Source organism: Peromyscus maniculatus, chromosome 12 (assembly GCF_049852395.1).
Source record: "Peromyscus maniculatus bairdii isolate BWxNUB_F1_BW_parent chromosome 12, HU_Pman_BW_mat_3.1, whole genome shotgun sequence".
Lineage (NCBI taxonomy): Eukaryota > Metazoa > Chordata > Mammalia > Rodentia > Cricetidae > Peromyscus > Peromyscus maniculatus.
The window spans coordinates 4,625,649-4,650,322 of record NC_134863.1 but is presented as its reverse complement, the minus strand read 5'-3'; the positions used below and the strand labels follow the sequence as shown (position 1 = coordinate 4,650,322).

The 24,674-nt window shown below is 54.1% G+C and overlaps 2 protein-coding genes across 3 annotated transcripts; both read left to right on the top strand.

Annotated features, from left to right (window-relative positions):
- The first annotated feature begins 4,159 nt into the window (after window positions 1–4,159).
- Slc25a1 (solute carrier family 25 member 1) lies at window positions 4,160–7,712 on the top strand. Of its 2 annotated transcripts, XM_076548451.1 has the most exons (10): window positions 4,160–4,268; window positions 4,456–4,660; window positions 4,980–5,087; window positions 5,168–5,267; window positions 5,342–5,480; window positions 6,112–6,196; window positions 6,316–6,420; window positions 6,588–6,703; window positions 6,788–6,861; window positions 7,008–7,712. In XM_076548451.1, the coding sequence occupies exons 2-10, from the start codon at window positions 4,567–4,569 to the stop codon at window positions 7,120–7,122; spliced, it is 936 nt and encodes a 311-aa protein (XP_076404566.1). In that variant the 5' UTR covers window positions 4,160–4,268; window positions 4,456–4,566; the 3' UTR covers window positions 7,123–7,712. The 2 variants fall into 2 exon arrangements, with proteins under 2 accessions (XP_076404566.1, XP_006983598.1); XM_006983536.4 differs by lacking the exon at window positions 4,160–4,268 and having other exon boundaries at window positions 4,406–4,660.
- A 14,619-nt stretch (window positions 7,713–22,331) lies between these two features.
- Window positions 22,332–23,910, top strand: Gsc2 (goosecoid homeobox 2). The gene is made up of 3 exons (XM_076548321.1): window positions 22,332–22,593; window positions 22,722–22,966; window positions 23,620–23,910. The coding sequence occupies exons 1-3, from the start codon at window positions 22,344–22,346 to the stop codon at window positions 23,719–23,721; spliced, it is 597 nt and encodes a 198-aa protein (XP_076404436.1). The 5' UTR covers window positions 22,332–22,343; the 3' UTR covers window positions 23,722–23,910.
- Window positions 23,911–24,674: the final 764 nt, after the last annotated feature.

The following is a 24,674-nucleotide window of genomic DNA, read 5'->3' as shown; positions in this document are numbered from 1 at the left end:
GTGGGCACAGGCACCAGGACTCAGTGGTGGCCAGTGTGCTTAGACTTCCCTAGCCTCACACGCTGCTCCTAGACAGTACAGGTCACAGAGGTGGGTAAGCAGACTGGGCTTTGTGACCAGCATCAAGTGACTTCCCTGTCTCCTTTTCTCCAAAAGGGGGAGGGCAGTAGTAACACCTGTCCCCCAGGAAGAGCCAATAGTGAGGCCAACCAGCCGAGGGCCTTGGGACAGAAGCCACCGGGACATGCTTTCCTCCTGGTGCGAGTTCTGTAAATGAGGTTGGTTGTGAGCATGGGGGCGGAGCTAGTGGTAAAGGGATACCTGGCGTGCCATGCCTACACACACACACACACACACACACATACACACACACACACACACACATACACACACACATACACACACATACACACACACACATACACACACACACACACACACATCACATACACACACACACATACACATACACACACATACACACACACACACACACACACACACACACACACACACACACACACACCACATCACATTTCCAAGTATGAAAAGAGGACCTAGGGCTTTTTCCGGACAGCATCTTACTACACCACCTCAAACTTAGGAGCCTCCTGCACCACCATGCCTGGCTCTCAGGTGGAAGGTTTTGAGGGAAGTGGAGAAAAAGCAGATCCGTGTTTCTTGAACACCATGGCACCTTCAAGAGCCATGGCAGCAACTCCTTGGCTGACAACACACACTGATGGCTGCTCCATGCTGGGTTAGGACCTGGACCAGTACCTCTCCTTGCAGGATGCCTACAGCAACCTTGCACCCTCCTCATATATCTAGGTGGCTGGCCACTGTCTTCTGACTGGTCCACCTGTGTATGCTACCTTTGAGTGATACCACAGGGTCACAGAAGACCACATGTGGTCCCTTGCAGGGCCCCTGGAGGTGGTATCTCCTTTTAAGGAGCAGATTGGCCATGCATCCACACTTGCTCTGCAGTAAGCAAGGGCTGGGTGGAGCCAGTGCTGATCTGCTGCAGAACGGCCTGCAGGTTCCAAGTCCTGTTGCCTCTATTGGGGGTCACACTCCATGCAGGATGCTGCAGTCATACAGTCCCAAACCAGCCAAGGAGCTGCTGCCATGGCTCTTGAAGGGAAGTGAGCAGAGTGCCTAGGACTTTTGCAGGCTATGGTCTGCTTGCCTGGGTGCACAACTGGCCTAGAGACATAATTCTGCGGACTTAGTTGTAGCCTACCTCATCAGTCATGAGACAATGACTGAGCAAAGTAAGTACTAGCCTTGGCCTCGGTTGGCACAGCCAGTCCCTGATGGTGACTCTAGCCTGGGCCGGTTCCTGGTAGTGGGCCACTTTAAGACTTGCCTTTAGGAGTGACCTCTTCCCTTCAGGCTCAAGAAGCCTTCTGCCTAGCACTGCCCTGCTCGGCATCACTGGGAGGCTGGGGTAGGCCTGGGCATGAACGGCTTGCATCATTTCTGCTCGGCCCCCTTAGGAACTGCACCAACATGTACCTCCCGTGTGTGAGACAAGCAGGCTGGCTGACAGCCCTGGGCTTTATCAATGGCAGTGGGTGCCCGCTGGCACACAGCTATCCAGTGAAACCTTCAGCGCTGGGCTGGGCTCTGTGCAGCCAGGCTGTATTCCTGCAAAACAGGCAGTGGATCCTGGGGCGCTGGGGTTAGTGACCCCATAGGAGTGATGCCCTTCCACCAAGTTCTTGGCAGGAATGTTACCACACGGATGAATGTTTCAACAGTTTAGAAGGCGTGGCTTTACTTACCTCTCCGAAGTGGCAAGGCGACAGTGTATGATTCTAAAGTTCTTCCTGGGTATCAGACTCCAGGACCTGTGTCACCTGACCCAAACTTGTTGTTTCTAATGCTATGGAAAAACCACCTCTCAGGAGCACTTGCTAACCTGCTGAACGCCAAGACTGCTTCAAGCCATGTGTGTTGCAAGGCCACACCCCCAGGCTTTGTACTGTGATTCCAGGCCACACCCCCAGGCTTTGTACTGTGATTCCAAGGCAAGGAAGCTGTCCTGGTTGGTGTGGACTAGAAAATAAACAGGTCTGTGGGACTAATGCTGCCAGCCTCAGCCTGCAAAGGCATTCATGGCTGGCAGCTGCCTACAGCACCTCCAGAAGCTTCGTGCCCTCAGCAAGAGCCCCCACAGAGGCCAATGAAGGGCCATCATCCTGTTACAGCAAAGTGTCCCATCCACACAGCATGCCCTGGTCACATGGCATGAGCTGCCAGGAGACACAGACTGTTTAAGTTTACAAGGGTCCTTAATTACCCACGATCACAGACAGCAGCTCCCTGTAGAAGCAGCCCTCCATTGGAGAGCTGCTTCTCTTTTCCCTAAAGTGTGTTAACCTATGGGTAGCCATATGCAGAGGCCAATTTAATAAAGGACAAGTGTGGTCTGCATCTCTCTTGGCGGTGAGACCCATGGGTAAAGCATGAGAGAACTGAGCCCATCCAGACTGCAGAGATGCCAATATGCATGTCCTCGGCTTTAATTTTCCTGGAGGCTCCTGTCTTCAAGCCCCTCCCTCCATGGTTACCTAGAGCTCCAGACCATACGCTCTCATCTGATGCAGACAGACACACTCAGTGCCTGCAAGGGAGCACGCGGAGAGCACATGAGAGCTGCAATCTTGCTCTTATGCATGCTAGTATTTGGCAGGTGCCACCCTGGAGTAGAGAGGGACAAAGGTAATTCATGCTGCCCTGCCCTGGCTGGGCTTCAGATGGGTGGGTAGAGGTGGGAAGGACCCAGTGTGTCCAGAAACACTGGCCCAGCCAGCATTCTCCTTCCCTCTGTGCCCAGCGGTGGGCTGCTGCTGTGACCCACGAGGCTCTGGGAGAGCTCTTTCTGATGTGTACTAGGAAGGGCTTTGCACTGGAGCCCCCCTGGGATTGCATGGAATAGACTGCCGAGGCTGTTGGATCCTGAATATACTGTAGTGCTAACACCGGTGGGGGGAGGGGTGAACTGTAGTGCTAACACCGGTGGGGGAGGGGTGAACTGTAGTGCTAACACGCTGGCCCTTCACCAGCTATTGTCCACCTGAGCTAAGTGTCCAGTTTGGGATCCAGCTTAACCTCCAACCTAGCCAGCCTCCCACTGCCCCCCAACAGCAATCCCCATACTCCTTGCTGGCCCTGTGGATCAGGCTCTGGTTAGTGGAACCGATACTGTCCCTTCAGCCCCTTGACCACTCAAGGGCATCCAGGACAAGACTCTATTCCAAAAAAGAGGCAGCGGGATCTGTGCTGACTATGAGCACCTCCCTTTAGAGACCAAAAACCAGGCTGGCAGTGAGCTCTGCTCTGTTCTGCTCTCCTATGGATACTCTACTGCTCCTGCCTGCACGGAGCCTTCCCTGAGTTGCATGTGTACTGGGCACTGTGTCCACACCCCACCCTCGACCCAGTTATTAACCTTTCCAGGAAACATGGCACTCCAGAACCACAAAGGACCCTAACTGGGAGGTACACTATCTGGGCAGGGTTTTTTTTTTGTTGTTGTTGTTGTTGTTTTTTCTGAAGCCCAGTGATGGCTTCTGAGCCGATCCAGAGCCTGGGGAGGCCACTGGCCACCCAAAGTGACTGCTGCCATGAGACAACAGGGAAGTGGACTCCCGGGCCTTGGCATGCAAAGGTTCTAGTCTGCAAAGATTCCTGGGAGTTTCACCCCAAGCTGTCTGGGGCTGCCCCCTCCAGGCGGCTTTGAGGATATGTACGGCAACAAAAGACCTCACAAGACTTTCAGCCTCCTGCCGACCATGAATATTAAAACATGTTTATCAGAGCAAAGCAGCTCTGCCTGGTGATTGTGTGGGTAGGAGGAACAAAGGCCAACTTAACCGGCCCTTCAGCCATTGAAGATTTGCCAGAACCCGAGAGGAACGGGAACCTGCATTTGTCCGGGGAACCTGCCTAGGAGAATTCTGTTTCCGGACGGATCCCGGAGGGGCGGAGTGATCCTCGCCCGGCCCCTTAGGGTGCACGAAGGCCAAGCTCGGTGACTACAATGTGTCCAGACGGCTGGCCTCACGCGACAGGGGAGGATGTGTCCCTACCGCCTCCGGGATCTTGGGGAGTCCTGTCCCTCGAGGCCCACCTTAAGCCCACGGCGCGCTGCAGACGCACGTGTCTCCACTCCAGGACTTCCAGACACTGCACCTTGACCCACTGCTACCCGCCCTGGCTCAGCACCGCTGTCTGGAGACCACGCCCCCAGACCCCAGGTTCTCCGTTTTCCCGCGACCCGGCATCGACCATTGGCTGCTCTCTGCTCCCCGCCCCGACGCGAGCCTCCGCCGCACCCCGCCCCAGCCTCAGTTTCCCGGCTGGCACGGGGCGGGACGTGGGCGGGGCTCAGCTCAGGCCACGCGGGGCGGAGCCCGGGAGCTGACGTGACCGTCCCGCCTCCAGAACCAGAACCGGTCGCCGTCTCAGCAGCCTCCGGCCCCGCCGCCTCCCGAGTGCCCCGCCGCGGAGGCTCGGACCCGAGGTCGACGCCGGGCGCCCTTCCTCCTCCCCGCCATGGCTGCGCCCCGCGCGCCCCGCGCTCTGACGGCCGCCGCGCCCGGGTCCGGGAAGGCCAAGCTGACGCACCCCGGGAAGGCAATCCTGGCAGGTGGGCCCCTCGGAGCCCCGACTCCGAGCCGCTTGTCCGACCGCGCTTCCGGGTGGGCCGGGGACGCCCAGGCCCCGCCCAACTTCCGGAGGGGCGGAGGCGCCGGGGGCGCGACCCGGGCCCCCAGCCCACGCGCCAGCTCTCCCCGGGAGTCTCTCGGGCATTCCAGGTGGAGACCACCGGGTGGGGGCGTGGGCGCCGTCCCGCAGCGGGCCGCGAGGCGGGCAAAGTCCGGGCGGGGGAGGGGCCGCGCGGCGGCGGCGGCGCCTGGGTCCACCCGGCCAGGGTGTCCCTAGCCCCGAGCGTTCGGTCCCTGCAGGCGGCCTGGCGGGAGGCATAGAAATCTGCATCACCTTCCCGACCGAGTACGTGAAGACGCAGTTGCAGCTGGATGAACGCGCGAACCCACCGCGCTACCGGGGCATCGGTGAGGAGGGGCGGCCGCGGGGTGGCGTGGGGGGCACCCCGGGGCGGAGGAGCCAGGGTCCTGACCGCGCCTCCCCGTAGGGGACTGCGTGCGGCAAACTGTCCGCAGCCATGGCGTCCTGGGCCTGTACCGCGGCCTCAGCTCCCTGCTCTACGGCTCCATCCCCAAGGCGGCTGTCAGGTGAGACTCGGCTCTGCCTGAGCGACCCCAGAGGGAGTGGTCTCAGCGGCCCTCTCACGTGCTTTCTTCTTTAGGTTCGGGACGTTCGAGTTCCTCAGCAACCACATGCGGGATGCCCAGGGTCGGCTCGACAGCAGTCGAGGGCTGTTGTGTGGTCTGGGCGCAGGCGTGATGGAGGCAGTGATGGTCGTGTGCCCCATGGAGACCATCAAGGTGAGGAATTGAGGCTGTCGGGGGTAGCCAGGGTGTGGGTGAGGCTCGTGGAGAATCCCGGGCTTTCAGGGCCATGTGCCCCATGGAAACTGTCACAGTGGGAAGGGTCCCCACACATGCACACCGGATTCATGGTGAGCGTCTTAGGGGTGGTGGCAGAAAGGGGATCCTGCAGAGGCTGCCCATCCACAACAAAAACATGAACAGTCCTGTTTTGTTGATTTGTCAAGACAGGGTTTCTCCGTGTAACAGTCCTGGCTGTCCTGGAACTCACTTTGTAGATCAGGCTGGCCTTGAACTCACAGAGATCTGCCCCATCTGTCTGCTGAGTGCTGGGATTAAAGACGTGTGCCACAGGCCCAGCTGAGCAAAGTATTTATAGCTGCCTTTACAGATAGAAAACCTAGCCTAACTCACTATCCCAAGTTTACAGAATAGCAAATGTGATGCTGGAGGCCCTTCGACCTGGGGAGCCCTCTGAGGTCTTGAGGCCCTTATGTAGCCGGACTCCAGAACAGCCTTGGGGGGCATTTCCTGCAGAAGAGCTGGGGTTCCCCAGCCTTGACCTGACCTTGGTGGGCCGTGGGTCTGCTGGTGGCCAGGAATCAGGGCTCTGCATCCTTCATTTCAGGTAAAGTTCATCCATGACCAGACTTCCCCCAACCCCAAGTACCGAGGATTTTTCCACGGAGTTCGGGAGATTATTCGGGAACAAGGTAAGCCCCGGAGAATCGAGACCTCAGCCAAGGGGAAGAGCCTCTGCTTGAGTGGGTCCCCCTTGCCCACAGGTGGGACCTGGAGGGCCCCAGCTTGACCCCATGTCTGCCGCCCCCAGGGGTAAAGGGAACATACCAAGGCCTCACAGCTACTGTACTGAAGCAGGGCTCAAACCAAGCTATCCGATTCTTCGTCATGACTTCACTGCGCAACTGGTACCGAGGTACACCCATGGCCCAGAGACCCATTCCAAACCCTGAAGGCTCGCTTGTTCTTGGGGACCAGAACGCGGGGAGTGCTTTCGTGGGCCCTGCCCCAGGTTCTTCCTAGCCTTCAAAGCCCCCTTCTGACTTACCCCGGTATTCTGACCACAACTGTACTCACATCCAGGAGACAACCCCAACAAACCTATGAACCCACTGATCACGGGGGTCTTTGGAGCCATTGCCGGTGCGGCCAGTGTCTTTGGGAACACGCCTCTGGATGTGATCAAGACCAGGATGCAGGTAGGGGTGGGGGGCTGAGAAGGCGGGGACAGCGGCCCCAGACGGGCTGGTGGCCAAGCACTGCCGCCCTCTGGTGTCCTACAGGGCCTGGAGGCACACAAATACCGGAACACACTGGACTGTGGCTTGCAGATCCTGAAGAATGAGGGGCCCAAGGCGTGAGTAGAATAAGGCAGGCCCCTCTGGCCTTCTCTCCTCTTGCCCTAGGCTGTCGTTCTTCAGTCCTCCCGGGGTCTGGAGAACGCCCCTTCCTCCCCTGGCCGCTCCTTCCTCGGTTCTCACCTCAGACCCTCTGCTCTCCCAGATTCTACAAGGGCACTGTTCCCCGACTGGGCCGGGTCTGCCTGGACGTGGCCATCGTCTTCATCATCTATGATGAGGTGGTGAAGCTGCTCAATAAAGTCTGGAAGACGGACTAATCCGAGAGGGGGCGGCGGCGGCGGCGGCAGCGGGGTGTCCCGCTCCTCCAGACCAGCCCGCCACCTGTTCCTAGGATTCCAGTGCAGTAGTGCCAAAAGACCCCTCCCCTGTCCCTAAGTTCTGTGGCCTAGTCTGTTCATGGTGTCTCCCATGTGGTCTCTGTGTGACACTGTACTATTGTGTCTGTGTCCAGCCTGGCCATGGCTGGGTGTCTTTGGCCTGTGAATATGTGCTCACTTATCCATGTGCTTGCTTGTGAGCCATGTCCCTGTTTCATGTTCTGTGTCATGTGACCCTGTGCCCCACTTCCTGGGGCGCCTGTGTGCCCTGGTCCATGGCCTTGGAGCCATGGTCAGGTTACAGTCCGGTGCCTTCCACCCCCCGACGGCAGGGGCGCCCTGCCCTGGCCTACCACAGCTGCCTCCGGGCCTCGGCCTGGCTTCACCGCATTCCAGGGGCTACATGCCCCCCTGCTTCTCCCGCCATTGGCCTTAAATGGCCCTCGGGCCCTCCCTCAGCCCGGGACAGGGTGGCGCCTGCCACTCAGGACCACCCTGCCAAGGAGAATAAACCGGATCCTGTCGCACTGTCCTGTCCATCCATCCCTTTGTAGCTGGGGGGCATTGGTGACTGAGCCACCTCGGGCCGGCCTGCCCTCCACCTGAAGACAGTGGACAGAGCAGTGGGGAGCCCGACAGCCCTAGTGACGTACTTGGAACCAAAGGAGTTTGTGCTTCTTCCTGACCTTCCTTACGGGGCAAGTGAGGTCCTGCTGTCAACTGAAGGCTGTGTCCACAAGGTCCTCGGGACTGGTGGGCAGGGTAGAGGGCTGGCAGGAGATAATGCTCCTGGGGTGCCTCTGCCCCTAAGAGTTGGTTCTAGGACTTCCTGGCCTGTTAACCTGTGGCATGGCCAACCCAGCCTCTCTATCGGAACTGATTTTGCAGGGAGTGGATACTAGGAAGTGCTTGAGGCTGAGGCATGGAGACACTTGACCCTGTGTCCTTTAAGATTATAAGCAGCAGCCGGGCGGTGGTGGCGCACGCCTTTAATCCCAGCACTCGGGACGCAGAGCCAGGCGGATCTCTGTGAGTTCGAGGCCAGCCTGGGCTACCAAGTGAGTTCCAGGAAAGGCGCAAAGCTACACAGAGAAACCCTGTCTCGAAAAACCAAAAAAAAAAAAAAAAAAAAAAAAAGATTATAAGCAGCAAAATGATAGGGAGGGCTTCTCCCAGGGTAAAAGGTAGCTCTTCAAGCAGGACAGGGAACATCTTGGTGTCTCAATCCCTGCCCCTGAACATCAAGCAGGTATTCCCTAGCTGGAGGCTCCCTGCCTCACACAGCCCAGGCACAGATGAGAGCCAGTTCGAGGCCGGAGGCCATACAGCTGAGCCTAAGGTCACTGCGGCCCTGACTGCTCTGCCAGAACCATGGACCAAGAGGAGGAGCTCAATGGGCAGGACATGGCCAACAGGTGCGCCCAACTATGCTGGGACAGAGGCAGCTTCCTACCTGGAAGCTGGGGGTGGGAGGCTGAGGTTACAAGCCTTTGTCCAGCCCCGGAAAAAAACCCTATTTTGACAGAAGGAGCTTCCCTGTAGGCCTGGGGCTTTGAGCAAGACTGGCAGCCAGGAAGCCTAGGCGGAGCATGCGGTAGGGAAAAAGTGCGGAGCAGATGGGGGCCACACGTAGGTAGGTGTGGTGTGGAAGCCTTGGGCAGACTGATCTCAGTGGTCACAGATATCCCAGTCCTCTTCAGCAGAGAAAGCCCCCGCCCCCAACCCCCACCCTAGCAGCAAAGCCTATTCCCTCTACCTCCACTAGGGGCTGCCCGTGCTTCTTAAACCGGAGCTAGGACCGAGACCCAGGCCACTCACTTGAACTCCACCTTGGCTGCAGCAGTAAAGCAGTGCAGGCTTCCTTGGGGTCTGCCCCCTTCTTGGAGTCATGCTCTGCTACTCCCTCGATTTCTGCATAACCTTGGGCAAGTCACCTAACCCCAAGTACCTAATCTGGGAAATGGAGTTAAGAGATTCTGCACACCATTAGGCTGCGTGGCTGAAATATCCCTGTAGGGAGGGAACTTGGAACCTGGCAACCTCACAAGTGGCTTCCAGTCTCCCCAGGTGCTTCTGAGATAGGTGAAGCCCAGCTGCTGCCCAGGAGGAGTCCCTTTGACCACTGGTCAGAGTGACACCATCACCCACTGTATTACACAGCGGCCCATGCCCTTTGAAGGAAGGCTCCATGAGTGTACTGGGCTTCAGGCAGGTTACATGATGGCCCTTGACTGTCCCAGGATCCTCTGTGCCTCAGCCAGTCAGAGATGGTGAGCAGACTAGGTCTCATTTCTCCGAGGATTGAATACAGTGCCCTGGTGGACCCACACCATAGGCTCCGTTGGATGGAAGCCTTGTCATAGTGGTTGAGCCTGGAGGAGAGGAAGGAGTGTCTAGGTACCCATTAGAAACCTCTAAGAAGCTGGGAAGCTAACCGTTTGGGAGAGGAAGGTAGGGGTCTGCAGGAGCCAAGTGCATTCAGCCAGGAGGGCTGCCAGACCGATGGCAGACACACAGACACCTCTGGGCTGGAGCTGCCTATCCAGGTAGCAGTGGAGGATACGTAGGTCTTTGATCAAGAGGTTACGCGAGAACAAACCCAGCTTCCAGACTGGGCCCTGCCTCTTCTGAAAACCCCAGAGGCATAGCCTGTTGGGAAGACTCCCTGGAGGTGATAGAGTTTACACAGCAGGGGCACACGATCCTCAGAACTGTGCCAGGGCAGGTCTTCGACAACCCCACAGATGAGCAGGGGACCTCGTGCAGATGTCCTCGTGCTCTATTCTAAACTCTGAAGCTCCTCTTGTAGCTGTGTAGGTATCCCTGGGATTTCCTGTGTCCCTGTGCAGGTGATGAATGGCATCAGAGTTTAGTATCCAAAAAAGCCACACGGGGTGGAGGGAGGGGGTTCCTGCTTCATTTTTAAAACTAAGGATGGAACTCATAGGCCCAAAGAGGCTAAGCCTGCATACAGTCTACCGGAGCCATGCCCCCAGTCCAGGGACTGTCTCATTTTAAGCATGTTGTATCCCTTCCAGCACTCAGAAAACAGTCTCAGTTTGAAGGTTTCAATATTTTTCTTGCTGGCTTTTTAATTCCCTGTTCCACAGACAGATTCCTGGACTTATAAATTCATAGGTATAAGGCACAGTTAGAGGCTGAGGAACTCCTAGCTTCCTCGAGATCTGGGACCACCAGGTCCTGGACACACCTAGGACAAGGGAAGGACATTCAGGCAGAGGAGGGTTAGCCTGAAAGGCTGATGGAGTAAACATTGGAGAGCGTGGCTCTGAGAACTTCCCTCCTCACACACTCCCCTGGCAAATACCTGAGAACATTCTCCTGGTCTGGGGACCACTGTGGCCTTTAACATAGCTGTCATATTTGTCTTCTCAGTGAAGGCCAGTCATACCCATCACACACTATCCTCCACTGGCGACGCTTAGCCTGGAAGCTCCTACCTAAGCACCCTATTCTCCAAAGGCATTGCCTTCGCGACCCCAGGAGGCTAACCACCTCACTCCTTTGGTCCCCAGCTCTGCTGAAATGCCTACCTCATCAGCCTCAATGCCAGAGCAGCGCAGCCTCCTAGCGCTCCGGGGCGGTTTTCAGGCACTGACTAAAAAGGAGTAGCTCAGGCTCTCTGGCTAGCCTGCGCAAAGGTCCACACAAACCTACACAAGCTGGCCGCGAGCCAGGCCCTCTCCACCGCGGCACGCGCTCTCCCGGGGCTCAAACAAGAAAAATGTAAAACGCCTGTGACCATGATCCAAAAGCTGATCCGGACGGACAGGGCAGAACACCAGAGAGGCGTTGCGTCCGCCTCGACATGCGGCCATAGAGGGCTCAGAAGAGTGTGCTCGAGCGAGGCTTCCCGGGGTTCCCTTCCGGAGGAAGAGCTAGCTCTCCAAGGCCTCGGGAACAAGGGAGTAAGAGAGGTACAGCCTCGGAGGCAGATACGCTTTATGCAGAGCGGGAGGGAGCCAGCGCGGATGCCGTGCGGCGCTTGCTTATGGCGTCACGAGGCCGCGCCCGTGGCCAGGGGCCGCGCACGCGCCCTGCGGACGGCCGCGGGCGTAGGAATTGCATTTGTGTGTCTGACTCCCTGTCCTGCGGCTTTGGTCTCGGCAGCCTGCCTAATCCTCGCGGGCACTCCTCGTCCTTGGATTTTCCCGCGATCGATTGCAAGCCCCACTACACTGGCCACCTCAGCCACCCGGCAGCTCCTAACCCCTCCGTGTGAAGGGACCCTCCCCTCCAAGTCCCAGAGTTCCACCCCGATTCCTTCCTCCTGGACCACGCTTCCTGGCTCTCCATCTTTGTCCTGTGATTCTAACGGCCCACTAGGTCCTGTGTAACCCTGTGCGGTCAGGAGCCGAATCCTCTTTCCAGAACTACCCTCTCACCCGTTTGTCTTCCCGTGAGCTCATTTCCAAACTCACAGATGACAACGTGGCTCTCCCGCTGTGTCCCCTCCACAGAGACTAGACTGCAAAGTCATTAGTCATTACTAAATGAAGGCAGGAAAGACACCTTATCGTTGCCTTCCGCTGTATCTTAATGGTCCAGTGCTGGTTGGGGGCACAGGTTGAGGACCAAAGAGGCTCCACTAATTTCTTATGCTGGCCTCCACATCCTCCGTACTGGCTAGCTCCAGTCCAGCCACCTGTTGCAATTGTGGGTTTGTCAAAGGCACAATGTTTGTATTTCCATTGAGGAAGAGACCAGGTGCAGGCACATCTCTGAGTCCCCTGCTCTGGCCCTGTCCGTAGCTGCAGGAGGGAGCCGTGTTTCTATGGAAGACAGCAATGTGCACAGGCTGCACTGCTGGACCGGCTGCGTGCTAGCCTGGCCTGGCCTGGCCCTGCCTCCGGTGGGCCAGCCTCATTGATCAGATGAGAACACCCAGATGCAGACCAGGGACTGAGATCCGGAGGCCATAGCCACCAAAGCCTCGCCCTGCTCCACCTAAAGAGAAAGACTAAAGATAAGGGGGTGGGGCAGAAGGTGGTGTCACATCAGCCTTGTCAGAGAGTCAGTCAACAAATATGTTTCATGGTTCTTCCTTGGAAAGTGATCACAAGGGAAAAATTAGGGGCGGGGGGGGGGCTGCAAACGGTGGTTTCTTGCTTGTCTCGGCATCTTTCCAGCTTGCAGCCTGCTTCCTGGCCCTGCACAATGGGAAGTATGTGCACCTTCTTGAGGAACCCAAACTAGGAAAACTGGAGCCTCACTATGGCTTGGGTCCATAAAGGGGCAAGGGATGCCCTTCCTTTTGCCTGGGACAGAAAGGACAGAGGCTGTATGCTGTATTCCCTGGTGGTCCACAGAGGAGGGTAGCAGTTGGGCTTCACACTTGGCAGCTGCCCAAATCCACTCATTGGGCTCTTCCAAGGACCTCTCTCTACCTATGCCTTTAAACATGCCACTGCTGGGGAAACTGAGACCCCAGGTCTCTCCAACTCAGGAATGTTCCCTGCTTGTGACAATTGAGCGGCCAAAGCAGATTAACCTGGGTGTTAATCCCCTCTAATGGTTTCAGAATCCTCGGTGCGAGGCGCTAAGCCGGCCTTTCTCCTCGGCCTGCTGAAGCCCTTCCCGAAGCTTCGCCTGCAGCCGCGCCGATGCTATCTCGGCCCCGCCTGGCAGCGAACCCGCACTAATCCCCGGTGCTCGCTTTCTTCCCCTGCCTGCCTGAGATGGGGCCGATTGGCGTTTGATTACCGCGCTATCGAGGACCCTTTGTGCAATCGGCCTCAAATCCCCTAATTCCGTGATAAAGGAGGCATTAGCAGGCGTTTGCTGTAGAAAAGGCACTGGCATGAAAGAATGCAATCAGGGGAATCCTGATGGCCTGGTCCAAGCCTGCTAGCAAGCAAGGACAGCAAGGAGAGGGAGACGCCTCTGTCCTACTGGACAGGGGAGGGGCGGCCCAGCAGAGGGCATCGTGGGTCCTGGCTTTTTCTGACATTTCCAATCCATCTTCCCCAGCTCTAAACACCTGAGCTGCAAAGGGGTCCACCCTCACCTCCAGCCTCACGGTCATGGAAGACCTTTGACTTTGGCTGTATCTGCCCTGCCTGCTCAACCTCTAAATATCCAGAACCAGGAGAACCAACGGTGTTTAGTATACCTGTGTGTTTGCATGTCCCTCAAAGAGGCGTATCAAAGTCCTAGCCTGAGACTTGTAAAATTGCAAATATGGCCTTTGTAGCTGCAATTAAGATTAATTAGGGCCAGGTGGTGGTAGTGCACACCTTTAATTCTAGCACTAGGGAGGGAGATGCAGGTGGTTCTCTGTGAGTTCGAGGCCAGCCTGGTCTACAGAGTGAGTTCCAGGACAGCCAGGACTGTTATATAGAGAAATCTTGTCTCAGAAAACAAAACGAAAAGATTAATTAGGAGGAGGTCCTCCTGGGCAAGCCAAGTGTTCTACTCCTAAGCTGTACCCACTGGTGTTCCTTTTCCATTTTCCACTCCTTATCAGTCTGCCTGTCTGTCTCTGTCTGTCTGTCTCTCTCTCTCTCTCTTTCCCTCCCTCCCTCCCTGTCCTTTACCTTTTTTGTTTGCTTCTTTGAAACAGAGTGGCCTACTGTAATCCAGGCCGGCCCCAAGCTTCCAGTGATCATCCTGCCTCACTCTCCTGAGTCCTGGAATTACAAGTCTGAGTCACCATGCCAGGCACCTGCCTTTCTTAGACATGTTTGTTTACTTTGTTTTTGAGACAGGGTCTGATGTAGTCCAGGCTAACCTCAAACTGGCTATGAAACGAATGACCTTGAACTCCTGATCATTCCAACCTCTATTTCCCACGTTATTCATGTACAGGCGTTTGTCACCATGTCTAGCTTTAGCTTTTTCTTCCCTTTTTAGAGGCATGTTCTCATATAGCTGACACTGGCCTTGATTCCCAGATCCTCCTGTCTCCACCTCCCATGTACTCAGATAACAGGCACGTACCACAATGCCCAGCCGATGTGACATCTTTTATGCCAGGGTGAAATATTACAACTCTCCCTTTACATTGCTTTTCATGTTTACCCATCTGTTTAGCATCTCCTTCACCTGGAAAGAACTGAGTTCCATCAATATTTGTTTATTTTCAGTACAAAGACCTTCTTTTGGTATTTCTTGAAGCTCGGGGCTGAAAACTGTGGGTCATCTTATCCATGTTTATCTAGAAAGGCTTTCATCCCACCTTTAATCAGGCATGGTCTCTTTTGCTGTTAATGGACTCCTGGGTGTGTGCAGTCTCCCAGCCTGATCACATAAAGACGTTATTCCACTGGGGATGGCCTCCACCGTTCCTACTTTTGTTTGTTCTGAGACAGGGTCTCAGGTATCCCAAACTGTTCCTACTTTTGTTTCTTCTGAGACAGGGTCTCAGGTATCCCAAACTGACCTCAAAGAGATGATGTGGTAGGATGACCTTGAACCCTCCCTGTCCTCTTCTCACATCTCCCATGTGCTGGGATCACAGGCCTGTCCCGTCATGCCCAGCACCTGCCCTCAATCATCTTTGATGAGAAGTCAGCTACTCTTTGTATCTTTTTGCCGTATGCAGAAATCCATTTTCCTTTGGATTCCTTTCACTTGCCGGAGTGCTTTTGTCTGGTTTTTACCTTGATTGAGGTATGGTGATATTGGCAAATCTGTAGGTCTACTGGGGACAGAGCAAATGTGGAAGAGTTTAGACATTATTTCTAAAATATCATTTCTACCCTGTAGTGGGCGAAATAATATCCCCTCAAGGATGTCTATATCCAAATGGCCAGAACTTGTGAATATGTTGCCTTAGTCTGCAAATGGATTAAGCTGGGGACTTGGAGAGAGGGGCTGTTCCTGAGGTATTCCACTGGGTCCACCATGGTCACAGTGACTCTAACAAGGGGGGGGGGGGGAAGGAGTGTGTGAAAAATCGTGAGAAAGCTTCATCCCAGTATTGTGGGATTTGCGGATGATGGAAGGGGGAGGCCACAAGCCACAGGCTGTGGGTGACTTCTAGAAGCTGGAGAAGTCCAAGGCAGCCAGGAATGACAGCACACATCTGTACTCCCAGCTCCTGAACTGAGGTCAACCCTAAGTTAGCAAAGGTCAAAAACAAAAAATAAAAGAGCAAAGGACTGTGTCGTTTTATAGAAACTTCAGAATAAAATGCAGCTAGTGGACACCTTGATTCCAATCAAAGAAACCTGCAAAATCACAGGTGCATGTCTGTGGTAGCTTGATACAACAGCCATGGAAACCAAGGTGTCTGAATACTCCCTCTCTGTTTCTTTGGGATTCCAGTGATTTTTTAAATTTAAATATGATTACATCATTTTTTCCTTTCCTTTTTCTTCCTCCAACTCTTCTGATGCACCTCCTTGCCCTCTCTCAAATCTGTGGTTCTATTGTTGTTTTACACACACACACACACACACACACACACCACTTGGTAACCAATTCGGGGCAGCTTCCCTGAGGAAGACTTTCTTGTACCTGGCTTTTTCTTTGGGGCCACCAACCAGCTTGCAAATCATGACATGAAGTCTTACTAGTTATGAATGTTCAGCCTAGCTTAGGCTTATTTCTGGCTAGCTCTTTTAAAGTGAATTAACCTGTTTCTCCTCATCTACCTTTTGCCTCTGGGCTTTTTACTTTCTTTCCTTCTGTACATCTTACTTTCACTGTGTCTCATGTCTGCTGGCTGGCGGCTGCCTGGCTTCTGCCCCAGGCATGTCCCTCATTCTCTCCTCCTTCTTCTCTCATTCCTCTTTTGGTCTTCCCCCCAGCCTGGATTTCTCCTCCCATTTATTCTCTCTGCCTGCCAGCCCCACTTACCCTTTCTCTGCCTAGCTATTGACCATTCAGCTCTTTATTAGACCAATCAGGTGAATCAGGTGCCTTAGGCAGGCAGGGTGAAACAAATACAACACATCTTTCCATAATTAAACACACATCCTTACATCATTAAACAAATGCATCGTAGACAAATGTAACACACCTTTACACAGTTAAAGTAATATTCTGCAGCATAAGCAAATATAACACATCTTTGCCCAATCAAAATTCCACAACATTTCTTCCATTCTCAGCCTTCCTTCATTACCTGTCATGTTGTTTTTACTAGGCTTGAGGCCCCAAGACCTTTCCTCCCATATTATCATGTCTGTCTATTGGCGTCATCCTTGTTCAGGTCTTGTTTAGGCAACTATGTTGATGAGATTTCATGGGCCTTGCTTCTCAGACATTTCTAACAGACACAGCCTCACCGCACACTTCCTGGTCCTCTGCTTCTTGCAATCTTTCCACCCCGTCTTCTGCTGTGACCCTGAGCCTTAGAGTCGAATTGTAGATGTATCCCTTGTTCTTTGTAGTTTCATTTGGTTGTGGTTTTATGTAATGTTTCTCTATTTTGCAAAGAAAAGTTTCTGCAATGAGGGGTAAAGCCCTCTACATATCTGTGAGTATAAGGATAAATATTTGGAATGTGGTTAGGAGGTATGTTGGTTTAGTAAACGGTGGTTGTAGGTTCTCCTCCAAGACCCATGACTTCAGGAGCCCTTTGTAGTGGCTGGTTTTCCCGTATATCTACTAGGCTTGTTTTTTCTCTTCTTGAGTGGGCCTTAAGGCCAATTAAAGGGCTGCTGGTTACTACCAAGGTGTGTGCACCACGGCTGCATCCTTAGGGATAACATGCCAGGCTGGTTGTTGTTTCTGTTGATAGGCATCAGAGCCCGGTAAGACTATTGGTTGCTGCCCTCCCTTGGAAGCTTGCAAGGCACCTTCTGGTGTCATGAAAGCTAGTCTCAGGGAGGAGGCTTTCAGGTCAATACCAGCTCAGATACTCGGGGTCCTGTGTTCAAAGTACATGGTGTCTTCAGCAATAGGGACTTACCTTTAGCTTCTGGAACAGCCTCCTTGGACAGCCCTGACCAACACCTCAAAGGAGCATTTCTTATGCTTGGTGTTGGAGTTTTATTAGATTGTCTACGGCTCTGGGTGGAGGGAGGGAGCATTGTCAGTCCAGATGGGAAACTTTTCATTTAAACTACAAGTGATACACAGACTTCTCTGTATTACTTGTATTTTCAGGTAGATGGTACCACGTTTCCTTATGACTTTTCAAACACCCTTACTGTTTTTCTACCCTCCGCCCTCTTTCTTTTGTATTAATCTCCCCCCCCCCACAACTAAAGCACCCCTGCCGTTCTTCCCACTTCTCACTTCAAGTCACTGTACCCACTCTTCCCCTCTCTGCTGCACCCCCACCGTGGCCTCTTTTTAGTTTCCTGGCTTCTGCAGTCACCCTGTTATATACTCACATCTGAAGATCTGGAGCTAGGGTCCTCACACTCAGTGTTTGTCTTTCTTGGTCTGGGTTACCTCACTCAGTACAATTTTTTTCTAGTTCCATCCTGCAAATTTCATAATTTCAGTTTTCTTTAGAGCTGAGTAGTATTCCATGGCATATATGTACCACATTTTCTTTATCCATTTTTTCACTGAAAGATGTTTAGATTGTTTCCATTTCCTAGCTATTGTGAATAGAGCAGCAATGAACATGGCTGAGCAAGCGTCTCTGGAGTGGGATGTTAAGTCCTTTGGGCATACACCAAGAAGTGGTATGTATGGCTGGGTCACATGCAGATTTATTTTTAGCAGTAGAGAAGATTATGTAGCCCAAACCCTTCAGTCCAAGCAGAAAACAACTCTTACAATGCCTCTACAGCAGCCCCTGCTTTTACAGGGCACCATAAAAGGAAGCACCAAACAGATCCTGCACCTTGAGCATAATCTCACTCATGAAGCCTGCCGCTGTTTACAGCATATCTGATCTGCTTTTCAATAAAATGGCCTTACTGCTTTTTAATCTGTGTGCACTTTTATTTCAGTTATTTGAATTAGATGCCTAGAACCTGGAAATGCCCAGTCCAGACATCAACCACAAATAACAAAAAGAGTGCTGGGGATACAGTTCAGTGATGGAGTACCTGCCTAGCACACTTAAGACTCTAGGTTCGTTCACCAGTACTGAAAATAATAGACAACATTACACTAGCATGGGGATAAACATCCGGGCTGGGAGACGGATCAGCGGTACTTAACTGCTCTTCTGCTCCCAGCACCCCCAGGCACCCCACAAGCGTCTGTATCTCCAGTTCCAGGAGCTCCAGTGCTCTCTTCTGACCTCTTCAAGCACTGCACACATATGCTATATGAGCACAGACACAGGCAAACACCCACACACGTAAAATAAAAATAAACAATAAAATCTTTGTTTTAAAAACTAAACCAATAGGTCAATAGAGTAGAATTCAGAATCAAAAATAAATCTAAAGTGGCTGGGGCTGTATCTCTGTGGTAGATGCTTGCCTAGCATATGTGAGGCCATACCCTGTATGGCCAGTAAATAAATTAATAAATCTTCACATTTGATTGATTGGTTTTTCACAGAAACACAAAACTTAATAGGGAAAGAATAATCTTGCCAACATATGGTGCCAGGGTGAGATGTGGGGCACACATATGTAACCCCAGTGCTCCAGAGATGGGGCAGGAAGGTTAAGAGTTCAAGACCATCCCCAGTGAACTTGAGGCCAGGCTTGGGTACATGAGTCCATAGCCTAAAAATAACAACAAAAAGTCCAAAATACAAATTATGTCCCCACACAGAAGAAAAAGAGTTGAATCCTGGATTGGAGTTCAGTGGTAGAGCCCTTACCTAGCATGGTCAAGGCCATGGGTTCTATCCACAGCACCCACACCCAGAGATGGGGGTGGTATTGAATCCTATTTTATATCATATACAAAATTTAACTTAAATGGATCAATATCAGAGCTAAAACACATAAAGCTTATAAGACTATAAGCTACACTAGCCTCCCCATCTCAGTGCTGTGGACAGAATTAGGGTGTGTGTGTGCCAAACAAGTACTCTCCCATCTGAACCACATCCCCAGCTCCTAGTACTAAGTCTTGAATGCTTCTTAGATATGGCACCAGCAACATAACCAAACAAAGACAAAATAAATTAGGTTTATTTAAATTTTAATACATATTTGTAGCTCGATAGTGGTGGTGCACACCTAAATCCCAGCACTTGGGAGGCAGAGGCAGACAGATCTCTGTGAGTTTGAGGCCAGCCTGATCTACAGAGTGAGTTCCAGAACAGCCAGGGCTGTTATACAAAGAAACCCTGTCTCAACAAACCAAAAGGAAAAAAGGTATTTTCATTTTTTTTCTTTTTTCTTCTTCTTGTACAGCAGTTTCTTCCAAAGTCTTGTCGGGACCCAGGAAGTCCTAAAGGAGGAAATTCTAAAGGGAAGCTTGTTAAGACTCAGGAAGGAAACAACTCAAAAGTCTCAGGAAGTCCCTGAAACTAACCAGATGCGCAAGGCCTCTCCCTACCCATGGTGACAGAAGTAGGAGCTAAGTTAGGCAAGATCAGCTGCCTGCAGCTCTGAAGAGCCATCATCACCCACACAGGAGCAGCTCTGAAGAGCCATTATCCACGCAGGAGAGGACTTTTGGCCTCTGCATTAGTCAACTTGTCCATCACTATGATAAAACATCATGACCAGAGCAACTTATAGAAGAAGGGTTTTGTGTGCTTACATTTCTAGAGGGCTAAGAGTTCATCCCCATCACAGTGGGAAGCTTGGCAGAAGGAGGGCATCATGGCTGGAGCAGCAAGCTGAGAACTCACATTTCAAACCACAAGCATGAAGCAGAAAGTAAACTGAGAACAGCCTGGCTTTTCCCCCCTTCATTTATCTTATGTGCATTGCCATGAAGATGACTGATCCCAGGGAACTGGAGTTACAGACAATTAGCCGACATGTGGGTGCTGGGAACTGAACCCAGGACCTCTGGAAGAGCAGCTGGTGCTTTCAACTGCTGAGCCATCTCTCCAGCAAGGCTTTTAAAGCCCAAAGCCCAACCCCAGTGACACACTTCCTCTCGCAAGCCTCCTAAACCTCCCCAAACAGCACCGCCAGCTGGGGACCAAGTCTTCGAACGTCCGAGCCTGTGGAGCCCACCTCATTCAAACCTCAGTGATGCAACTGTCTGAGTCATTGCTGTTTCTGGGAGCAACCTCTGCAACTAGACTTCAGCAGGATTCTTACGCTGGCTGTCACTGGTTCTCTGCTTGGGGTGGGGGGCCATTTATTCGCTTTATCTCAGGAAGAGTCACATGACACTCTAACACGACAAAAGTGGCATTGCCCCAACCAGCTCCAAGCAAGTTCAGAAGACACAGATGAGCCACAGAGCCACACAAGGCCTGGCCCCCGACACCTCACGGTGCTCCTGAGTGGCAGCGTTGAGGAAGAAGTCCCCAAGGACACAGCTTCTGAAGAGCACCCTGCCATCTTCCTGCATGAAGAGAAACACAAGAAGAAGCAGGCAAGGCCACGGGCAGTGAAGGAGGAAGATACATCAGGCATCACAGAGGCCTTTTTGCCCCTGGCCTCGCAGTCCCATTCTCAGCAGAACTCCAATCTCGGTGGGAGTAGTTGGCCACATCGTGCCCCTGAGCACTGGAGTGGGCGTAGACACAGGTGTTCTATATCGTTCTACATGAAGGTCTGCTAGACCAGGTTTCTACATCCAAAGGGTCACATGGGAGGTCTGGGGCTGTGGCAGCCATTCTGTAACCACGAGGCAGGCTGAAAGGTCACGCACAGAGCTGGTGATGCTATCCCTGAGCCTCTCAGATGAACACACTCTGAGACTCTTGCGACAGGGATGAGCCAGCAAGGTCCGCCACTTTAAGTCCATAGCATCCTACTGGACCAGAGCAGTCAGCAGAGGCACTAAAGAAGGGCTTGGTAAGATGGGGGAGTGGATTGGCTGCCTGCAATGGCGGCTAATATTCGTGGGTCCTCAGCCCTGCGTCCAGTGCAGTTCCGGACACCTCACACCTACTGATTGCTTAAACCCTGAGGACATCCTTTTTTTTTTTTTTTTTTTTTTTTTTTTTTAACAGAGTCTTACTGCCTCTGCCTCTCAAAGCCCGGAATCACACCAGGTCTTGACTTTGACTTTGACTTTGGTTGGTTTAAGACAGATCTCACCTGACTGGCTTCCTCTCCCAGCAATCCTCTTGCCTGAGCCGCGGGAGCCCTGAGATCCTGCGATTACAGACTGCCTCACCGTTCTCAACATTTGCCCCTTGAGGCCGACTCTTGACAGCTGATAGGACCATGACACCGGACAACCCAAGAGAAGGAACCTTTGGGACGTCACACCGCCAGGAGAGCTTAGGAGCGGTGAGGTGGGCTGTTGCTCTGTCCTGTGAGACACACAACGTATTTTCAAAGATCAAAAGCAACGTGCCTGAGCAAAGGGCTGGAGGTCCAAAGCTTCGTAATTGACGGTGGCCTAAGTTAGGCCAAGTGCTGGTCTCTGGCGGGAAGAAGAGTGGACAGGGGTTGTATTGTAGGAGTGGCGGAGGAGCATGTGAGACCGCTCTTAGGCACTGTGGTGTGAGGGAGATACTGACGTTTGAGGGAGTCGGGACAAGGACGTCTTTTAAGGCCGGAGGTGACAAAGAGGACCGGCCTTAGACGGGATTAGAAAAACCTTCTGGACCCTGGAAAGACCGCACAGAACTGGTGGCTCTCCCAGCATTCGCGGGACAAGAAGCGGATGAATCTCTGAGTTGGAGGCCAGCCTCAACTTCCCACCCTGGAGATTCAGACCTGGGCTCCAAAGTGAGCAAGTGCTGCGAAATGGGATCCCCTGGTTGCCAAGGGTGCGGGGCTCATTCAAAGCAGGGGAGGACGAAATTGGGACTCCAGGAATCTGCTTCACTTTCATGGGTGGCGACAGAACAAGGAAAGCCAGGGCAGAGCGGTGGCAGGGACTCTGGGCTCAGAGGTCTCCAGGATCTGGCATCTCTGCCAGCAGGCGACTGCGCCATAGGAGATAGTGTGAGCTCCTGACCACTTCCTTTCCCTCCAGGTCTGGACGTGGCCGAGCACAGAGCTCCCTCCTGACAGCGCGGCTCCCTGCACCCAGACAGTGGCTCTCCCTCCTCGGTGGCCGGGGATTAGCTCTCTGAGGACTAGCAACGGGATTAGCACGCGCGAAAGCGGCGCCCGGCCCGGGGATTACCGCACCTCCCACCCCCGACGTATATATTCGGCCGCTCGCGCCGGCGACCCGCGGGCATGGCGACTGCAGGCAGCGCGGCGAGCCGCAGGGACCCTGGACGACCCTGCCCGTTCTCCATCGAGCACATCCTCTCCAGCCTGCCTGACCGCAGGCCCGCGGCGCGGCCGCTGCAGCCCGTCGGTGGCCGGAACCCCGCTGAGCCCGACGAGCCCGAGGCGCCTGCCGCCGCCGCGCCCTGCGCCTGCTGCTGCTGCTGCGGCCCGCGAGCGGCACCCCGCGGAGCCCCGGAGCCGGCGTCCGGACCCGGTGAGTGCGCGCGGCGGGGCGAGGCGGGCCCCGGGATCTCGCAGGGCGGCCGGCGGCGGGGCGACCTCGGCTCCCACCCTAACCCTCACCCTCTGCCTGTCGCGCCCTCGCCCCGACCCGCCCCGCAGGCGTGCGGCTAGCGTGGCCGCTGAGGCTGGCACCGGCCGCGCCCTCGCCCCTGACGGCGGCGCCGAGCGCAGGCTCCGGCACGAGCGGCCCAGGCCCGCAGCGGCGCACGCGGCGCCACCGCACCATCTTCAGCGAGGAGCAGCTGCAGGCACTCGAGGCCCTCTTCGTGCAGAACCAGTATCCCGACGTGGGCACGCGGGAGCGCTTGGCTGTCCGCATCCGCCTGCGAGAGGAGCGCGTGGAGGTGGGTGTCCGCCCCGCAGCCCGGAGGGCACTCCCGCGTCACTCCTCTCTTTCCAAGACCGGCCTTCCAGAGGGTGCCTCACCTCACAGCCCTCCACGCTGGAGGGAAACCCCCCAGGATCAGTGGATGGGGGCGCAGGACCAGCTCCCCCAGCAGGTTCTTTGAGTGTCGCCGGAACTGGAAGGGGTTAAGAGTCGTGTTCTCTGACTTCGTCTGTCTTCCCCTTTCCCCTGCTGATGAAAGATGCTTTCATTCATGTCCCAGATGTAGGCAAGTTAAGAAATGTGCAAAACGAGCCAGGCACGGCGGCACACGTCTGTAATTCTAACACTCGGAGAGGTGGAAACAGGAGGATCATGAATTCATCAGTCTTCCGTGACAGATAGCGACTCAGAAGCCAGCCTAGATTACATGGGACTACGAAACAAGTGGAGACAGAGAGAGAGATCCTGCTTGCTAGTGGGCCAAGACGGAGGAGACTAGGAAATCTCCGTGTAGGGAGTCTAGGTCCTTTTCTGTGTGTGGGTAAGGGAAGTGACGCAGGTCCATTCACCTACACCTCTGTGTGAAGCCCACCACCCCGCTCACCTGCCAGCCCTTCCGAAGTTCTTTGGGTGTGGGCCCTGAGCTGTCTGGGTGCCTCTCCTCCTCAGGTCTGGTTCAAGAACCGCCGGGCCAAGTGGCGACACCAGAAGCGTGCTTCCTCAGCGAGGCTCCTGCCTGGGACCAAGAAACCTCCCAAGGACGGCTGTTGACGTGTCTGGAGTGTCTCCTCGTTTTGGCAGTGACGTGGAGCACAAGAAAGTAGGAGGGAGACAGACCTACTTGGACAGAAACTACGAGAGGACCGCAGTCTTCCAGCTGCCCAGTGCTGAGAGAGAGGGAATCCAAGACCTCCTCACCTATGAAGGGAGGGCGCAGGAGGCAGGAACCAGAGATCTCCTGCAGGTAAAGAGCAGGTCAGCTTCCTCAGGCACCATTACTGCCTAAAGAGGCCCTAACTCCACCAGGGCCCCAAATCCCCTCCAGTGGAGTCTCCCTCCCACCTCCTGCCGGCCTCCAGGACTGGCCCCGTATCTCTTCTTCCACCTTCTGAGCCAGGCAGTGGCATAGGCACAGGCCCTCCAAGGTCTAGCACTGGACCTTGGTGTCAGGACCTGTGGAATAAGAAGGTTGGTATTTTCCAGATCCCTGAACCTGCTCCTTCATCTCAGCCTTGTGCTGATACCAAGAAATAAACAAGATCTACAAATTCCACAAAGGAGTCAGAATCCCAACTCCACATGCCTCAGGCTTCATTTCCACACCTATGGAGGCGCTGGCTCCCCTCCCCCTTTCCAGGGAACTGGGGGGTCATCACGTCTTAGAGAGGCCAGTTCAACAGGTCTTCATCCCAGTCCTGTTTCCCCCATCAGGATTAAAGCCAGTGGATGGTGGCAAGGCCTCCTGGGATTTGCTATGGCCTCTAAGTGCTACCAACCTGCTTCACAGGTGGGAGACCTTTGGCTTCTCGTCCTTGGAGGTTTCCATACAGTGGCATCTGCCAATAGGGCAGGCAAGAGGAGATTACATTCAGGGAACATCCCACCCCCACCATCTTGGGAGATTTTGTCTTCCCTTCTATAGTCCTGGTCACACAGAAGTGTGTGTGGGGGGGGGGGGGTAACACCACAGCATGAAAGCATGCCTTCCATTCCCTGATGATCTG